We start from the raw sequence: 21,174 nt of genomic DNA, 5'->3' as shown, positions 1-21,174 counted from the left end.
ATAACTGCACAAGCTGGGAATAAATCAGGAATTCTTTTTCGATTAGATCGACTTTTTGATCCAAGCAAGGCTTGTCAGTTACAAGTAAATTAACCACAACCTTGTCTCCAGCTAGATCGTTGCTAGTAATAAATCAATGCCCTCAACGGGTAAAACATACACTGTGCCGGCTGTCACGGGTCCTGGGACTATGTCTGATGACAAATTTAAATAATGGAGAGAAACATTAACAAAGCTGCACTCTACTCCTTGAATAAGAACACTCTCAGAAAAAGGCAGAATACTTGACAATAAAAGACTCCGAGAAGCTCCTGTGTCCCTTAAAATTTTAATAAGGATAGGATTGGCCGAATCACCCAAGAATGATATAGAACCCTTCGATATGAATGGTTCATAATTCTCCATAATAAAATCAGACTGAGGTTTGTTAGACCCAACAAATGTATTTTTTTCAATACATGACAGTGGCCTTGACCTCTTAGAAATAAGAACATTTGGAATAGGTCTGTCATGATCGTGATGCCTCTTTTTCAATTTGTAGCAATCAGAAATAACGTGTCCTTTTTTCTTGCAATAGGTACAGGTAGAAAGAGACAATAATCTTGATTGAATCAAGCTTATCGAAAGCTCGATTTTTGGAAGTTGTGCCAGTTTGAGTTTTAGAAGGGTTTGTATTAGACTGAAATACTTTTCTGCCAGAAGACTGTTGAGTAGAAGTCTTATATACAAAAGGAACTTTATGAGTTAAAGAATACTCATCAGCAGCACCAGCAGCATTTTCCAAGGTTTCAAAATAATGCTCGTCAAGGCAAGACTTTATTCACTATAGACACAGTTTTTGAAATCTTCAAATAATACAATTTGTTTGAGACTTTCATAATCTCGTTCAACTTTCTTGCCTAAGTACCATCTATCAAATAACTGCTCTAAGACTTTTTCTCTAGCAATTTTGACATGGGTTTGTTCAGCTTCTTTTCTATAGTTTCTGAATTTTTGCCGATAAGCTTCAGGGACTATCTCATAACCCATTAGGATGCATGCTTTAACCACATCATAGTTACCAATTTGGTGAACTGACTGTGAATTGTAAATATCACTAGCCTTACCAGTGAGTAATAATTGTAATAACTGAGTCAAATGCTCCCTTGACCATTTCAAATTTTCAGCAACTTTTTCAAAAGGAATAAAATATTTATCTACTTTTTTTTTCTCTGAAAGGGGGCACTAATCTAATATTCTTTGCAAGATCAAATCTTAAATTTGGATTTGAAGTATGAATGTGCTTTTCACTTGTCAGTTCCATTTTTTTTTTCATTTTACATTGATATTCCCTCTCTTTCTCTTTCTTTCATATCTATTTGGGTTTTTTTGTAACTGCATTTGCATCTGTTTTTCTTTCTCTCTTTCTTCGTTTGTAAATGCATTTGTTTTTCTTGTAGCTGCATTTGCATCTCTCTCTCCTTCCGTCTTTCTTCTGTCTGAAGTTCCAGCTTCCTTAACTCCAGTTCCATCTTGTATTTTAATTATAACTCCTTTACTTTTATGTCAGAGTCAGATGCAGACTTACTGATCAAAACCAAAGCACTTTTATCCAACACATTCTTTTCTACCAAATACTGAACAACAATATTTATTTCTTGTTTCGTTAAGGAAGCCTTTACCTTAGAAAGATAGTATTTTCTGGCAAGTTGAATCAATTCATTTTTTTCTTAAAAAGATCTAACTGTTCATGAGTAGGATTTTAAAGAAAGATTTCCACTTTTTATGACATTTTAGAAAAGCTTGTCGATTTCACTAAGATTTAAAAAACATGGGGAATTCAAATTTCAAAAAACAAAGTTTTCTGAAATATTCTAGCCAAGGTTCCAAATAATCCCGAGGACAGGCGCACAGTTCTTATGTTACGTGTTTAGGCTCGAATAAACAGTCACACAAGAAAGAGTGAAAACAACAAGCTTTCAAAAATAATCCAAGAATAATCCACAAATACAATTTTAGAAGTCCTAATATTGAAATGTTCTAATGAAATCAAGTTTGAATCCAAGATGGAAGGCGATGAAGTATGTTGTATCCTGTATTGTGTTGTGGTCTACAGTTCCTTGTAGAAACAAGAGAAGTAACACTCCGGTGTTGGAAATCCCAATAAAATTTTTAAGAAATGTCTTTGTTCAAGAATTCTGTATGAGCACAAAAATATTTCCAGAGAAACGAATTAATCTTTTATAATACAAATAATCTGAAGAAAAATTAACATATAACTCGAAAACTGGCTACAACAGAATGAAACAACTTGACATCAAGCGTTTTTAAGCCAAGACTGAGAGATCTCTCTCTTTCTCAACATCACTATTAAAACTAAGTAATGCCACTTTTGGGAATACATAATTGCCAAATAGAGGATCACGAGATCAGGTTTACATATAAAAAATCACGTAGCCTCAGTATTACCTTGATAAGAACCAATCAATTTACTCCGAGAAAAAAAAGGTTGTTTACTTCACTAAAAGCTATTTACAAGTCGAGGGTCACGTAACTATGTAACCTCGATCTCGACCGTATTATTCCCACAATAAAAAAAAATTTAAAAAACTTGTTCACATGGCTGTTACTAATTTTGAATTAAGGTCGTTAACCAGGTCAGCCTTATGTGTTTAAAAAAATGAGCAGTAAAGGTCAAACTATTTTCTGGAAAAAATATGAGTTCCTAGTAAAGAGAACTACATTATTTTGGCATATAATGAAATTAAAAATTAGAAAATATTAAAACGTACAAACAATTGAATCAGATATAAATTAAATTAAATCAAATATACATAACATATTCTACATACAGGGGCTCGTGTTGTACTATTTATATCTTTGCTCAGATCTCTGTTATTCCCTCCATAAATTTCATATTTTGTTTTATCGTCTGCTCGATCCGGTCAATAACACCACGATCAATCATCTCCTAGACAAAGATAACCAAAGCACCATAACAGGTGGGGGACCATATTATTCCCTCACATAGATGAAGAAGAATCCCAAGTGGGCCTGAAAGCATTCAGATGTCCGCAGCGCCGGACCAAGGTTCTTGTAGGCACTAGGCATTTCTGATTTGAAGACCTTTTGGCGGGTACATTTTTGACATGACTATGTCTCTTTGTGTATTCATTTTTCATAGCCATTAACACAATAGATTTTTTCAATAAGAGATCTTTGTTACAGCTTTTGTCATACAAAGGAAAAACAAAAACATGGTCAATTTTTTTTTCGTTGGCCCTTGTCACAGTGCCTACTGAATAATACATTTAAGTTCTCTGTTTTATTAAAGGAACAGGTGTCCGTTTCATTCGACAACTTGTGACCAATAATGATCTTAAGTCAAATTTTATACCTCAAACAATTTCTAACAAAACCTTTGATTATTAAAAAATTGCTATTTTCATATGCATTAAAACTTTTTCAGAGGACTTTAAAAATTCACGAAAAGAATCGCGTAAGCATAGTATTAGGGAGAAACAACAGTTTTGCACCAGGACTAAGATTTGTATGAAACGGACCATCGTTTCCAAATCTGGAGTCATCACGATTATATATGCAAATCCGATTTAGGAGGGACGTTTTCCAATCCAGTTCATATACTGACACGATTAATTGCTTTTGTTCGTCTCGTTTATTAAACATAATATCGAAGAGAATACTGTTAAAATTAAAACTTGCCCGATATTTAGGATTATCCAAACAAAATTCTTGACTTTTTCAAACCCCCACCTCACTTATATATTGCCCCCTCCCCATGTGACAGAAAAGTATCTATTGTTACAAGTATTGTAAAATTTAACAATGTCATCCCTTTCCCCTTCACACCCCTGCACCATTGAATGACCCTTATAGCAATAATACTATAGATGTTAACGACATAAATGTGTCATGTGTATGCAAGAAAAAACTGGAGCTACGCGTAACGTCCCTTACAGCATAAACTAGTCCTACAAAGTAAGACATGGACCCCTAGCATTTATGTTTTGGGGGCTGCAGTTTTACTGTTCTTATAACGGCGCTGTGTAGCGTGTTCGAGGTCGATGAAGTAAAATTAATTTTGAGGAATATCTCAAACACTTGGCAGCCCATATCGACGCTTTTCTACAAATTAAAGTCATATTGCCTTAGTCGGACACGTAATGTCGTTTTTTCTAATAAATTCAAATTCTAATACAAACAAATGGACGCAATCGGATTAAAACCAAATCTAAATTATTATACATAAAGATCTGACAGCGACCGCTCAGGGTCATGCCCTGGTAACCTATGTTAATAACATAATCGCTAATTGTATCAACCAAACAGATGAAGGCTTATATCTGCGCATTTGGAGACTGAGCAGTAGAAATGAATAGCATGAATGTGTACCGAACTATTTGATTCACTTTCAGATTTTCGAAAGCTGCTTTTCCTTTGGCTAATTTAAATATGCAATATATGGCGTGCTTTAACTACAATACCATGCACAGTAAATTACTGCATATTTATTGAACTGATTTTCCTTTACGACATCACAGGAAAACCTCTATACTAGGATGGATATATATATATATATATATATATATATATATATATATATATATATATATATATATATATATATATATATATATATATATATATTGGACTGCTTTCAAAAGTAAATGATCTAAACCCCCGCACGTTACTGAAGGTTGAATGTCGAATGTGTAGGTTAAATAAACATCACATTACAATCAATCAAATCCATCTTTATTTCCTCCTTCAGGAGAGTAATAACAAGGTAGAGAAATGGTACAGCCACAAGCATCACAAGGACATGACGTACAATTACATACAGAAATCACAAACACGTACAAATACTAATACAACTGCATATGGAAACCACAAAGTCGGACAAATACTAGTGCAATTACATTTATAAATCACAAACCTCATTCATATATAAATAGGACTACAGCTTGATGGTGATTTCTACAAATAAATGGGTGATTCATATATTCCCCAACTCGACATAATATAAGAGGTACACAGTTTAATCATAAAAGTTGATACCTAGGACATAATGACAAAATAAATGCTGTGAAATCAAGTTATATGTGAGGTAACCGCGAGGGATTATTTTGAGTTACTGGTAATTGATCAATTTATCATCGTTTCGTCATTTGGGCATTTAAAAAGAGAAGAAAAAAAACACAAGCAAACAACAAACAAACAGCTCGATTTTGCTGCAAAATTCATGTTAGCTTCCTGCAGAAAATATTACAGCTGACATAAAATTTATGTAGATGTTGGGGTCATTCGGTCTACGCGTATGTGAATTCGATCAATAACTGCTAGACAAATTCTTCATCAGATATGTCATGAAGGTATGCACCAAGTACAGTAGCAAGGTTATTGATAATATGCAACCAAAATAGATCCCTCATTCTTTGAGTTTCTCAACACTAAATATGCAATAAGACCAGTGTGCGAAGTATTGTAATGCTGACAATTATGAAGTGTCATACTGTATGCAGTGACCAGAAACCTGGCCAATACTTTTACCAGTTTAAGTTCTTTGTTTGGCCAGGTCTTGACAATAAACTGGCGGTTTAAAACAATGATGTATATTTTAAAATCTTTGAAAAGATGGATAGTTAGAGCACGTGTGCTTGAAGCGAGTATTTTCGTGTTCATTTATGGTTTCCTATACGATATGCTTCCATTCCATTCAGATTTGTGAAGAATTCTATATATATCGAGAATAAATCTAATTTGTTTCATACGGTCATTCCTGCAAAGATAGGTATGCAATCTCGTTAAAAATATTCTTTTAGTCAACGTATTCTCAGTCATATGACACCATTTGTAGAATAAAGTTAACTTTATTTTGTCAATTTTCAGCGATAATTCTGTTTAGTCCAAGTATTCGTTCGCTCATTGTAGATTGGTCTTACGTGAGAATTCTTGTATGTGCTACATACATATATATATATAAGAGTATGATGATTTCTTAGTTACAATGATGAATTTGTCAGTAATTTCCAAGAGAACATGCTTTATGAAAAGGCCCTCGTGCCATACGGTGTTCATTTTCATCGGACAAAAACCCAAGGAAAGGACTATACATTTTTGGCAAGCGAAAATTAAGGTGCTCGCTGCCTCAATTAGGCAAACATAATCACTGTGTATTTTTATAAGATAAAGCTAATGAACTATCATTTGTGACAGTATTTAACGAGAAACCTATCACATGGCTGATGAAATTTATTTTCAGTATTATAAAACTATTCTACAATTTCCTAATGCCCTTTTTGCAGGAACAGATTTTATGCAAAAACTGAAACACCTTAAATTTCAAAGTCTAATTTAGTAATACCCTTAATCCAAAGGTAAAGTTACACAAAAGAAACACCTTAAATTTCAAAGTCTAATTTAGTAATACCCTTAATCCAAAGGTAAAGTTACACAAAAGAACATTAGAACTAGTCAATGTTCGTAATGTTATTTGCAAAAATTCAGTGAATGCAGATAACTTATGTAACCATTTTCTACACAAGAATTAATAATAATATATTTTTGGGACATCTTGACATTCTGAGAATAGCAACGTCATTATACTATATCAAGTAATAAACGGAAATGAAAGCTTGATTCATGCTCTGATACGTTTAGTCTTTTAGCCCAACAAGTTCGAGAAGGTCAGTGTAGATATTTATTAGAAACAAATTCAAATCTTATTTTAAAGTAGTGACTTGCTGTCGTTTTGAAAGGGATATGTTCTTGTATGTGTGAAAATTAACAGATTATATGTGTATAATTGTTCGTTAAATTAGGATAAACAAAAGATTCAAAGCTAAAGTAGTAAAATAGACACGTTTTAACAATAACAGCTAATTATGAAATAAGCGTGTTTTATCACAGCCTAAGTACGTAGTCTAAAATAGGTTTGTAGGATTCCGGATACAATGCGTATTTTTCGATATTTAAGTCCGATAAAGGTCTAACTGTTTAACTAGCATCGGTCATAACAACCTAATATGGATATGATAATGCATTATTTCATTCAGTAGTTACGTAATTTTAAAAATAAAAAAGTATGCATCTTGGGGTCACAAATTTCGAAGCTCTTCTCGCCAGGATATTTTCTACCATGTCTGGTTCAATTCTGTTTAGCGGTTTAAGAGAAGAGGTTGTTTAACGGTCTTTCTATTTTTAGTATTTGCGGTAATATTTGAAGGCAAATCAACATAATTTGTAACTAGATTACACGATCTCTATACCAGGCTCTTATTAGTCATATTATATTTATTCAGTGGTTTCTGAAAGGGAGTAGTTTAAAGGTTTTCAGTTATAAGTAGCGTATCCATTTTTGATGGCGGATCCGACTGGCTTATAAACATATGCAAGGCCTTTGTGTCAGAATGGTCCGCGCAAAGTTTGGCTAAATCTAGTGTGGCAGTTTATGGAGTTGAAAATAACAATTGTTGAAGGACGACGGGCATATTTCTCTCGTTTTGGTTATGACAGCCATATTTGATGTTGGATTGGCATCATTTCAAAAAGTTTCAAAAACCGCTATGTCCCTTTTTAGGTCATTTTCATTTAGGACAAAGTTGAGGTGTTTGGGTGAAGATACGATGTCAGAATGATCATCCATTCAGGTAGAGTGGTGACAACACTATGTTACTCGTTGTGGCAGCCATATTGGATGCATGAAATATCACCATTTTTATTTGGGCCCTTAAAGTATCATAAGAAGTCTATTGGTGAAAATCACATGTTCATATAACCATTTATTTGGTGTGGATTAGAGATAATAATTTCAATCTATTACTTTCCATTCAGGAGGAGTAACAGTTACAAGATTTTCCAGATGGCTGATGTGGTAGCCTTATTGTATGACAGACATGCATCATTTTCATTCAATACAAACTGGTCATCACAAGAAGTCTTTTGGATTTAAAAAATCGAAATCAGTAATTACTTTCTGTTCAAGTAGAATTGTAATAACAAAGAAAATTAAGATGGTTTCAAAGGTGGATATAGTGGATTTCAGACTGGCACCATTTTATGTTAGGACCAGCTAAACATCATAATATTACTTTTAGTGAAAATCCCATGTTGATATGACCATCCATTCGGGAGAAGTAACGATGACACGAATTTCATGATGCCGATCATATCTAACGTCAGATCAGCACAACTTTTATTTAGAACCCAATAGACACCATAAGATGTCTTTTTTAAAACCATATGTAGATATGACCATTCATTCCCCCCCCCCCCACACACACACACACACATCGAGGCCCCACATACAGATGAAAAACTCATGGTATGTTTGTTACATTAGGGTTCAAAGAACACATAAAAACTACTTAAGGGCCCACAACTTTGTGTACAATAAAGCTAAAATATACACAAACAAACAAAATAGCCCAGTGTTGCTTAATATCCAAGCCCAGACATATAAATGCTTATTCTCCAACTCAGCTCTTGTTTTAGTACGGGTTAGAGATAAGGAATTTTAATTAATTTAACATTTGTGCCTTATCCATGGGCATGAACTGGTCGTGGCTCAATTAGCCATGGGAAGAAAAACAACAGAACAGTACATGTTGACCGTCTCTCCTACTAAATATTCCGAATGACTGGATTAATGTTCTGGCCAACTGTTACTAAGAACATTTAGAACCTGATATGCATTGAGAGTGAAAGTGTGCTGATAACAATGTTTAATCGGTATATGACCAAATCCCAAGTACGTTTAGACCTATACACGGAATTACAATTTGTAATAAAGATAAAATTTATAAATTCTGTTAATTACAGGATTTCGTTATATTTATGTGTATTTGGATGACTTTTTTTATGTCGCACTGAAAAGAGCATTGTGTGTTAATGCTAGTTTAGTTTGATAAATCACACCACCCCCCAGCCCCAATCTGTGTTGATACCGAATGACCATATGTGAGAATTATGTCACCTGTTCATTAAAATGTGCAATTTTGCTGCATGCAAATCATTCCGGAACAAACCTGCGTATACTTTAGACACATACTGGCAATTGGTAACAGCCCAATATAACGCGACATTCTGAATGGCCACAGGACAGACGGTTGTGCTATTCCACGCGGATTTACAAGTCACCAAATATAGAAAATGCTCCGGAAATATAACGTACATGTCACTAAAAGAACCATTCAGCCGACGGAAGCTTCATAGTCAAGAGAAATACCGGTAAGTGTATAAAATGTAACCGATGTGTGCAACAAAATTGGCTCCCAATAATTGCAGCTTTTAATGAATAGGTGATATCAGCCCCTGATCCCAAAATCAATATCATCACGGGTTAGATGCTGATTTATCGGCCTACTTCTTCTACTTCATCAGTACAGAATTCATTTTAGGGTGATACAATAAAAATCTGAAAATATAAAGTTTATTATGGTCGTAAGCAGCTGATCGGATTCAACTATAAGGTCAAAACAACAATCTTTTTTCAGTTTTTGTTAAATATTTGTGAACTTGTAAATTAGATTTTAGCATATTTCGTTTTGTGCCTCTTCACCTTCCCTCAGCTTCCCACCCATTATGATAGCAGAAGAGGTCATATTTGGTTGCTGCTGCCCATCAACATGACAACAAGTGCATTTAGTCTTCTCGTTGCCGATTTGTGCACAGATAACGATGACGTTCATCACAAGGAGTATTTTGCCACCGACTAGTTTCTATAGGCAGACAGTGTCCATTTTAAATTTGGTAAAATTTGTATACATTTTTCTGGTGGCTCAATAATGGCCATTTTCCAATTAGAGTGTAGAGTTAATTATCCTAGAATTCAGTCTTCTTAATTAATTTTCTTAATTAATTATCAGGAATTTTGAACTCCAATTAATTTTGTCTTTCTGTTTCTCAAACAATGTGTAAAGGACTGTGTTTTAAAATTGTCTTGCTCATAGGGAAAATTCCTGACCCAGGGGAGCTTTAAAACAAATATATAAACATTTTTGTTTATAAGGACTGTTCCCCGGCACAGGGGAATATTTTTAACAAAATCTTATTCATGACATATCAAACATTTCTGCATCATCAGTTTGTTTTTCCTAGACATTCCTAAACTTTTTACTTTTGTAAGTACGCACTCCCCGCCCTTCAAAAGGCTCGGCATCTTGAAAAGCCAGGATAGAGTAATTCACTGCTTCATATTGAACTGATTATCCACATTTCTTTGGGTGGAAATTTTTTATATCTTTTTGATATTTTATCAAAATCAAAAGGTCTTAATGTTTTACTGGGAGAAAAGAAGTTCCAGGAATTCAAGGTAAGACTATTTCTTCCATTTTCTGCTGAGAGTTGAAACCATCCCTGTCTTCGTCAGCGAAAGCAATATTTTCACATGAACTTCTGTGGAGGATACAATATCAGATTGGCACCATCTTCAATTAGGTCAAAGTTGATATGATTAGAAACCTTTTGGTGAAAACTTCGATATGACCCTCCATTGAGCCAAGGGATTTTGACTGCAAGATTTTATACTGGATATACGATTGGCATCACTTTCATTTTTGACGAACTAGCTATCATCAAAAATATTTTGGTGAAAATCGCATGTTGATATAACCATTAACTTGAGAGATGTAGAGATAACATTTCTAATATGGACATCATGTTGGCGATATTGAGGGTCAGTTTGCATCCTAACACCTAAAGTCAAAATGACATTTCATTTAACATGAGTAGTGGTAACAAGAATTTAAAGAGTAGGCATATTGGACACCATTTCAAATAGGTCCAACTAGACATTGTAAGAAGTCTTCTGGTGAAAACCATCAGCTGATGATGTCCGTTTTGAGGGAGAAATAACAAGAGTTTTCAGATGGTTGTCATGGTAACTATATTGGATATCAGATGCCCACAAAGTACTGGTGTAAAATTTTGTAGAAAATTTTCACAGTGCATTCTGGTCAGCGTGAAACGTATGCATTAAGTTTGATGCATGGGTTAGACTCGCCATAAATTGTTGAGTGCGAGGGAAGGAATCTGTTCTTCGAGGCATGAATTAAATTTAAAAAATGACTCGTTCCATTAACGGTTAGGCCAGATAAGAGTGCAATGTTAACGCGAGGTCAGTGGCGGTAAAATTACAAGAGTTAAGACGAACCAAAGACATTTGTTGGAAGTCGTGGGCCATTAGAAACATGTCATAAAACTATATTTTTCAGAATAGTTAATAATATAGGCGGACTGGAGAGGATTATTCTAATTCCGATGGCGGTGATATCAATTTTTGAGGGGCTCCGAGATCAGTAGAAAATAATCAGCAAAATAAATCTTCTAAAGGACCGGGGGTCTGGAGCTTTTATAGATCCGTATCCAGAGAATAGACAGAGGGAATTTTCTGACGATAGGAGAGCGAAGTTCGTTTGCATTACATACAATTTGTTAAGTGATCTAAGTTTGTAATTATTGTTGAATATCGTTTAAATTCATACTTCAATTTTTCCTTGATTTCATAAATAATTGTATATGTTATTATTCATGCATTGTAAGAATGTCATGAAATACTGTTTTGTTATGAATGAATTCGGATTTAGCTGCTTTAAATGTAATCGAAATCATGTAGTGTAGGATTTCCTGCATTTCTTTTGATACAGTTGTATGATTATGTAAGTTACCTGTCATAAATGACTTGTATAATTTATCCTGAGGATTGATTTTTCTATGTCTATCAATATATGTTAATTAATCGCTAATTAGCAAAATAACGTAGTCAGACAACCGAGAATCGATGAATACGTACCGATTGGCATAGGTCATCTGGTAATTTATAGCCACAGCGGGGCAGTAAAGGTATCTGGGATGACTAATTATGTCATGGTCTCAGATGTTGACATTCCGGCAATTTAAGCTCAATTAATCACTTGATTATATGATAAGATTTGTTCTATTAGTATTACAGAACGATTTCATTTTGTTTTGTTGTATTTTACATACGGAGGCTCGTGTTATCCTATTGTATAACTATGCTCTGATCTCGGTTGTTCCATCCATTAATTTCATATTTTATTTTATTGTTTACTCGATCCGGGCAATAACACCGTGCTCGATCCTCTCCTAGATAACGATAACCCCCAAACCACAAGGATATGGGAAAATCACACATCGCCACCTCCTCCTGACACACCATTTCCATTCAGATCAACTAGACACCATTCGTCTTCTGGTCAAGGCATAATTCGACAGGACCAGCTGTCATGGAGAAGTAGCGATAACACTTTCCAGATTGCCGTTATGACAATCATATAGGAGGTCAGATTAGCAACATTTTAATTTACAGCCAGCTGAACCTAATAAGAAGTCTGTAATGACAGCCCCATACTGGTATGATCGTTCGTTTATGATAAGTAGTAATGAACATATCTTCAAGATGGATGTCTGATTGGCATATGTAACATACGTAAAAACACTTCATGACGTCATAAATAAAGTTTGAAACGGAAAGACATAACGACCGATGAAGCCGAATGCATTTCAAAGTCATTTGACCACATTAATCTGCCGTTTGGTCAAATAAAATCAGTATTTTCCATCATGTGAGAATCAGAATATTGCATACATGTTCATTACTACTAAAATTTATGAAACTCTTCGAATATATTAAACCTTTAATTCGTCAAAGCTCACAAGAGATAGACATTACTAGTTTAATAAATTCATTATATTCTCTGGCTCATCCAACGTGGGTATGAGAGAATCCTGCCAGTAGCTTCCCGTGAGTAGGTGTTACCGGAGTTTTCTCGAGTTCTTCTTCCACTAGCTAAATGGGGGTGAAAACGAACGTTTTATACAGCCGATTGAGTTGGATCTTTCGAAGAAGAAGAGACTAAGTTATCTGGCTACGAAATTTATTCCCAGTGAGCAAAAATATAGAATATTTGGCACTTTGCGTTTTCCTGCTTATTTTGTGGCATTAAACCACATTCCGCTATCGTACGGTAATTACTGGGGAATTAGTCCAATTTTCACGACAAAAGCTGATATATGAAAATGGGCAAAGGAATTTCACTATAAAGATAGTGATAAATCAACTTTGTAAAACACAGGAATAATTTCCTGAAAATGTTTTCTCACAACACAAAATGTATAGAGTGCATGCATGTAAAGAGAACATAGCATCTTTATATGTGTGCACTATGATAAAGATCTTTAAATGACCCCGATTCATCGGAAGACAAACTGTACACTAACGCACAAACCAATTACTAAGTTGGCACGAGCTCAGACGTTGATGGATAAACATAAAGTAAATATCAGAGCTGATCTTGTTGATAGCCTGCTAGGTAAATTTGTGAAATACAGATTAATACGAACTATGCAGATATACATGGCAGTTGATGGCTCCCGTTATAGGAACTGAATTCCTCTCTGCGCTGCTTCATTCCAAGTCCATGCATCAAATTTGTGGTTTACAACCGATTTTTGTGTATTGGCATTCAAATTAAATAGACTACTGCATAAAGATTAAAATACCCTCAGAACCACACCGCCCAAATAATAATTGTTGCAACATGTCCGGTGTATGTAAAATACTTTATTTCACGTCGTCTTATTAAGGCCTTAAGATTTATCTGTCGCGCTCTCCACGACTCATGTGAAAGTTCGGTTGACTAATGAGCTTCATGGCTGTTAAGCAGCATACATATGAATTGTGGAATGGCAACAAAAAAAAATGGAAACATGACCGGATGTCTTCAGCCATGGGCTAACAGTGTTGATTTATCTAGAAATATTGCTTGTAGACGCGTCAACAACTTTTCCTTGTTGGTATGTATCTTACATCTTCGTCGATGCTGCACCTCCCATCTGAGATTTATATCAAAGTACCATAACAGTTAACCGTCTATGTCTGTTATTGCATCATGCCAATGTTTGTTTTCTCACGGTAATGTTTTTCATATCTCACTTAAGCAGTCACCTCCTCTGAGAGTCAGAATTGTTTCATTCCTTTTTCCAGGTGGTTGTGTATTACAAGCGACATGTTTCAGTGGCTTGAGTCAGTTTTCTGCATGTACATTTTTCGGTGATGATTTAGCAAAACCGGTGCAGGGAAGATACGTTTTAATTTAACGTGAACCAATCTACAAACCTAAAATCCTGATATAGCTTGATTGGTTTTTTTTTTTTCTCCTGATTTCAACCATAATTAACTGGAATGTCCCATCTGAATTGAACCCTCTGAACTCAGTGAGAGACTATTTCCCCATAAGATGCTGAATGACTCCAAGACATATCATGCCCATACTCTAAGACAGACTGTAAATTAGATTTCCGAGTGTTGCCTGATGTGTTTAAAAGTCGTTAGCATGAAATACCGTACTCCCACTGTCTTGTTACATTAGATGAAACAAGACGCATGAAACTGTGCACATCATCTTGAATACATTGTGCGGTCTGCTTACGTTAGTGATACTTACCTCCAATGGGTACTTTTTGCCATTAAGTGTGTGCTCAGAACCCTGGGAGCTGTTCCCTCCCCAGTGGAAGTGTAACTGAGCTGCTGTATACAAGGAAACAAGACCACCACCGCTTATCGTTATGTTGTTCTTTGTGATGTCCACTTGAACTGAAAATAAATTCAGAGGATAAGAGGCAGAGAGCATAATGGAGTGCTCATTTACGAAAATAAAACATAGAACAATATTGGTTTATTATACGTAATAAATTGATCTGCGAGTAAATTTTAGGCGTCGTATTAATTTTTTTCCCTGACTTCAGACCACGAAACAAAATTGTAATGTTATGGGGCCAGTTCAATGGTAGCGAGATAGAAAAAGTTCAAGTTATATTTACAGGAGGCGCGTCACTGGATTACTCAGGTAAAGCTATTTTTTAACATCATGATAAACAATTTCCACAGAATTGGCAGGAAGATCTCAATAGCAGAAACGTAAAAACAGTCGTCAGTCAATGCGAGAATGATTTAAAAAGTGTCAGAGCCAAGAAGAAATTAAATCGCTTCTAAACTGTGTAGCAGTCGGGGGAAAAAGGTCATATTCTTCAATTTTTAATTTGATCTCTTTCATTCATGTAGATACACTTACTGATGCTTAATGGTTTAATTAACTGCTTTACTTTAACTCTGCTTAAGAAGTTTTTCACCTCTATGTAACATGGGCTTATAAACACAGATACATAACATGGGCTTATAGAAAACGTATATAACGTAGGCTTAGAGCACAGACATAACGTGCTCATTTTCCTTTCTTTGTTTTGGAATGTATTTAACGGTTTTTCACAACCCATAATCTACATTAATTCTTATTTATTTACTTTAATTGATACCAGTGAAAATTTCGATTAGACTTATTGCATATCCATAAATTTTGTTTTACAAAACTTTTGTTTATTATTTTAGCATTGACCGAACTAAATCATAACAACTGCATGCATTCACACCATGAATGTTTATATTACTGACGTGTGTTTCTGCGTGAGTTTAAGTGAATTGCGAATAATCTGAGTTAATAAATTACTACATTTATTCCTGGAACCGAAAATGTTCATGTCTTGTGGGGTTAATGCAATGTGTCAGCACATGATACGTGGCAGCGAGTCTACCTGATGGAGGACGAAACCTGGAGGATCCCAGGAAGAACCAAGGGGAACTACTGGCAATCTTTCTAGCATACACACGTTGGTCGAGGCGAAACTCGAACTCACGCAGAGGATGTGTGTGTGTGTGTGTGTGTGTGTGTGTGTGTGTGTGTTCTGGATTCTTAACGTAGCTTTATATAAAAAATCAGTCATATCGCTACGATATCTGGAGTGTGGCAGTTTATAGTGATGTCTAGTACTGGGTATCATGCCGCAGACATGTACTAGGTAGACTAGTCCTAACACTAACCTCATAAGGTGGCAGGGTACAGTTTCGTAAATTGGCCTCTGGCAAATTTCTTAACTTAAGGCTATGGTGTGACTTTTTTTAGCTATTATTTTTTACTATTTAAAGATATGAATATATTTGTGAACTAGGTGTTTCGAGCTTGTGTTGGTCTTGAAATTGATGCCAGGCATGTATACCTTCCATAGTTACTCTGCAGTAAGTTCATAGTGAAATACCAACACTCGGCTACGAATGGGGCAAGTAGAATATCTATTTTTAAAAAAAACGGCTTGGATTACGACTATTTTCATTTGCATCAGCCTGTTTAGTACATACTGTTTTGCAGAATTGTCATCTAGGAAAAGGGCTTGTGTTTGCACTGTGAGCATCACATGGTGTCAAAAATGACCTTCGGTCATGAAAATTGCAGATAGAAATCTGGAATTGGGGATGCATAAACTTCTTCTGCTGTGAACTGCCATTGTCTTCTTTGGTCAAGTGGATACTATTATTATGCTTTGTTTTAATATAGGTATCCAAAAATATGGACCTTTTTTACTTCCCTTGTGTATTTGATTTTTTTTTATACTAGGTCCCAGATTGCGGCATTAAGTTTGTACATAAAAACTGGCCCCTGCGCCCTAATGCTGAGCGCCTAGCGAGGCAGCTGTTAGTACTGTTTTGTCAGTCTTTCATATGACTCTGCCGGGGTTCAAACCCTCGACCGTCCGCATCCGAAGCCGACGCTCGAACCACAAGGCCACCAGATCTGAAATTGGCGAGCGCCTTATACAATTCGGCCATGGGCCCCGAGTGGCCGAGTGGTCTAAAGCGCTCTTCGTTACGGATCACTGCCATCTAACCTCTGTCTGCGGCGGTTCTAGTCTAGGATTCAGCCAATGTGGGTATGTGAGAAAGCTTACCAGTAGCTTCTCGTGGGTCGGTGGTTCTTTCCGGTGTTTTCCCGGGTTCTTCCTCCACCATTAATACTGGCCGCCATGTATAGCCTATCGTGTGCTGATAAATGGCGTTAAACCCCACAACAACAACAACAATTCGGCCACCCGGGGTCCCAAGAACATATATGTTATGATCACACGTGTATTAACTCAAGTCGCTGAAATATGGGGGTATGAATATACACATACAATTAAACAGGTACATGATAGGTACGTACTAGATTTTTAAGCTTTCAGAGAGATCCGTACTCCGTTTGACGACGAGGAGAATGTGGAAGATTGCCTGTGTAAACGTATTGAGCACTGTATTAAGTAAGGTTCCTCAAAATGGGCGATAACCGATATCTAAGATAATGTTATACTGTGCTGAGAGGCTCACTATTCTAAAATGGATCTGGTTATCAGTGGTAGGCACAAAATGTAGGAGACGAACAAGTATTTTTGTTCAATTTCAGACAATGTTTTAAAGACAATTTAACCAGGAATTTGAATTCAGCTGTAAATAATGACATAAGGAATATCACTATCATAATTTTGTTAAACATTTTTCCGTTCAGCTTTATATAACCACTGATTTATCTACGCATCTACCAAACGCATTAGCCAGATTCCATTATTTCACTCGTACTTTAGTTGTAAAGGAGGGACGGCATAAACGCATCCTCCCCAAATCAACGTATATGTATGCTATGTGATAAAAACCAAATCATCGTATATGTATGCAATGTGATAAAAACCAAATTATCATACAGGTATGCTATGTGATAAAAACAAAATCATCGTATATGTATGTTATGTAATAAAAACCAAATCATCGTATAAGTATGTTATATAATAAAAACAAAATCAGCGTACATGTATGCTATGTAATAAAAACCAAATCAACGTACATGTATGCTGCGTAATAAAACCAAATCAACTTATATGTATGCTATGATATAAAAACCAAATCAAAGAATAAGTATGTTATGTGATAAAAACCGAATCAACTTATATGCATGCTATGTGATAAAAACCAAATCAACTTATGTTATGTGACAAAAACCAAATCAAAGTATAAGTATGTTATGTGATAAAAACCAAATCGATGTATATGTATGCTATGTAATAAACACCAAATTAACATATATGTATGCTATGTAATAAACACCAAATCAACATATATGTATGCCATGTGATAAAAACCAAATCAACTTATATGTAAGCTATGTAATAAAAACCAAATCAACGTATATGTGTGCTATGTGATAAAACCAAGTCAACGTACATGTATGTAATGTAATAAAAACCAAATCAACGTACATGTATGCTATGTAATAAAAACCAAATCAACGTACATGTATGCTATGTAATAAAAACCAAATCAACGTATATGTATGCTATGTAATAAAAACCAAATCAACGTACATGTATGCTATGTAATAAAAACCAAACAGAAGATGAATATCACTTTGTTTTACAATGCCCATTTTATGAAAGATCTCAGAAAGATATTCATACCAGGAATTTACAGCTAAAGGCACTCATGTGAAGAAATCATTACTGATGAAGTCAAAGAACCCTGTCATAATATCTAAACATTCCACATTACGTTGTTTGAGCATTTCAGTATTCCAAAATACGTCATTTCAGCATTTCAGCATTCCACAGAAGAGATGAAATGTGCACGATGCTATTTGATTTGTACCTGCCTGTTTCTATGTCAATGGTTTGAATTACAGTTTTATAAATAATGGGCATTTGGCATCTTTCATTAGACTTGAAAAAGTCAGACGTCAATGATGCATTCTCTCGCTTTAGACTTGAAAAAGTCAGACATCAATGATGCATAGTCTCGCTTTAGTTATCACTGGTCTCGAGACTTTAGCGATAAATTTAAAGCAAAATATGACAATACAGGGACTGATCTTTGATGTCAGAGAATAGTATGCTGACCATGCTTTTGTTCTTCTTGATGGATCTCAATCTTCTCAAAAGTAACAAGGAATAATTTCTAAAAAGTTTTCCTACTATATGAACTAACTAAAGTGTTATGCAACAAAACAGAGATTATCTGGATTAGCAACAAAACAGAGATTATCTGGATTAGCAACAAAACATTTTCTAAGAAAAGAACATGTCACGTAATTAACCTAAATTCCAACTGTAAACTCCGTCCTATTGATATTTTTTCATCAGTACTTCCAAATCCATCTACAAAAGTAAGAAACACAACTTAATCGTGTTTTATTATAATTTATTTGGGGAGGCAGAAAGCTGAGAAGAATAACCATGACAGTCTAATACCGCGCGGGTCCGTGCGTGTGTGTGTGTGTGTGTGTGTGTGTTGGGTGGGTGGAGCTAAATTTGACTTAACTGTATTAATTAATCAAATGCCATGAGAAATCACGTTTTCTAAAAAAAAGTACTGCTTGCAAAATGAAAAAAGATTTGTTTAAATATTTAGGCAATACACTTATTTTAACAACACATTTTGGAGGGAAGTTATATTGAAAGATTCTTACTGGAAAGAGAAACAACAATGTGTGTGTGTGTGTGTGTGTATGTGTGTGTGTGTGTGTGTGTGAGAGAGAGAGAGAGAGAGAGAGAGAGAGAGAGATTTGGATTTTTAACGTAGCTTTAAAATAGTTCCAGTCATATGGCTACGATGTCTGCAGTGTGGCAGTTTATAGTGATGTCTAGTACTGGGGCATTATGTCGCAGACATGTTACATCATGTCCCCCTAGTCACATTATCCTGACACCAGGCCGACCAGTCCTAATGCTAACCTCTTAATGCTGAGCGCCAAGCGAGGCAGCTGCCAGCACCATGTTTATAAGTCTTTGATATAACCCGGAAGGTGTTCGAACCCGCATCCGAGGTGGACGCTCTAACTACATACACAACTGGATAGCAAACAATGTAAAAATGAATATGTATCCCATAATTTCGTATTAAATGAACACTATTACAAAATCCTATTTATAATCATGTTCAGTAACAACACAAGTTAAATGGAAAATTCTTTCATCTGCAACAATACGACACATGTGGCCATTTATCGTGTGTGTGTGTGTGATTTGGATTTTTAAGCAGTGTCATAATTCCTTTGAAGGAAGTGGAGTGCATGCAGTGTATATAAATAAAAAAAATAATAAAAAACTGTGTTGGTGCATGTGTAAATCAGTGTATGTAGTGAATATAAATAAATAAAGTGTGTTGGTGTATGTGTGTGATGAAGATGAAGTCCCCTAAGCTGGAGTTATATCTGCATAATCAATCTGGCCTGGATATACCATGCGTCAATCCAAATTAGGCAGACATGTAGCATGATGTCTCACCAGTCACATTATCATGACACCAGGCCGACCAGTCCTAACACTAACTTCTTAATCCTGAGCACCAAGCGAGGCAGCTGTTAGTACCATTTTTGTAAGTCTTTGGTATGACTCGACTGGGGATCGAACCCACGACATCCCGCATCCGAGGCGGACGCTCTAACCATTAGGCCACCGGAGCAGTCGCCATTTATCGTAAGATTTTCATTTAACGTTGCAAATGAATACATTTACGTTTGACTTAGAAATTTGCACACAAAGCAGTAATGCTACAGATTTTCATTTTGCGGGTTCAATGAGCTGTCAACAATATTTTTTACTCGTGCGCTAGCGCGCGTGTGTGTGTGCGTGCGTGCGTGCGTGTGCTTACTCGTATGACCATTGTTCTTGATCTGGTACATGTTTGTCCCTGTCGCATTGTACCCGGAGAAGATGAAGTCCCCTAAGCTGGAGTTATATCTGCAATCATGCATGTCTACCGGGGACTGGGAGCGTCCACCGCATGTTGGCACGTGCTCAGGCCAGAATTTTGGACCTAATAATAATAATAATAATAATAATAATAATAATAATAATTAATAATAATAATAATAATAATCATAATAATAATAATAATAACAATAATATAAATGTAAGCAAATAAATAACGACAACGATGTTAGAAGTAATGAGATCAAATATACATTTGTTCTGAAAGTATTTTGTGTCACTGTTGAGTGGACCTAAACAAATCAAATAATAACATCACCGGACAGATGTATTCTATCCCGCTATTGATGGATGAAGCAAGGATTACATGTATTAAATAAGTTTTACTGAAATGATCGAAAGGTGGATTTCTTTGTTCTGATGTGTTTATTGCAATTGATGGACAATAGCCGGTCGGTCATCAAATGAACATGATAGCTACGCTGCTGCTAATCTTACTTTGTTGATTTAACAAAGCTATACTGATAATACTTGTTGCTGTTTTAAATAAACCAACAGAATAAGTGGGATTGCATCGTGCCAGGTCAAGAAGAT

At 35.5% G+C, this 21,174-nt stretch overlaps 1 protein-coding gene across 1 annotated transcript in view; it reads right to left on the bottom strand.

The window, feature by feature from the left end:
* The window catches only part of LOC149771948 (carbonic anhydrase 14-like), an 83,864-nt gene extending 63,183 nt beyond the window's left edge, over positions 1 to 20,681 (bottom strand). Inside the window, exons 1-2 of the mRNA XM_089948042.1 lie at positions 20,522 to 20,681; positions 14,466 to 14,614 (exon numbers count right to left, since the gene is read on the bottom strand). Of these exons, the coding sequence (XP_089804168.1) occupies positions 14,466 to 14,614; positions 20,522 to 20,624 (252 nt within the window). The 5' untranslated portion in view covers positions 20,625 to 20,681. The remainder of the gene's footprint in view (positions 1 to 14,465; positions 14,615 to 20,521) is intronic.
* Between the last annotated feature and the right edge of the window lie 493 nt (positions 20,682 to 21,174).

The sequence above is a fragment of the Sinohyriopsis cumingii genome, unplaced genomic scaffold (genome assembly GCF_028554795.1).
Source record: "Sinohyriopsis cumingii isolate HCF-2022 unplaced genomic scaffold, ASM2855479v2 utg001554l, whole genome shotgun sequence".
NCBI lineage: Eukaryota > Metazoa > Mollusca > Bivalvia > Unionida > Unionidae > Sinohyriopsis > Sinohyriopsis cumingii.
The sequence above is the reverse complement of the archived record's forward strand: the minus strand, read 5'-3'. Positions and strand labels throughout refer to the sequence as shown.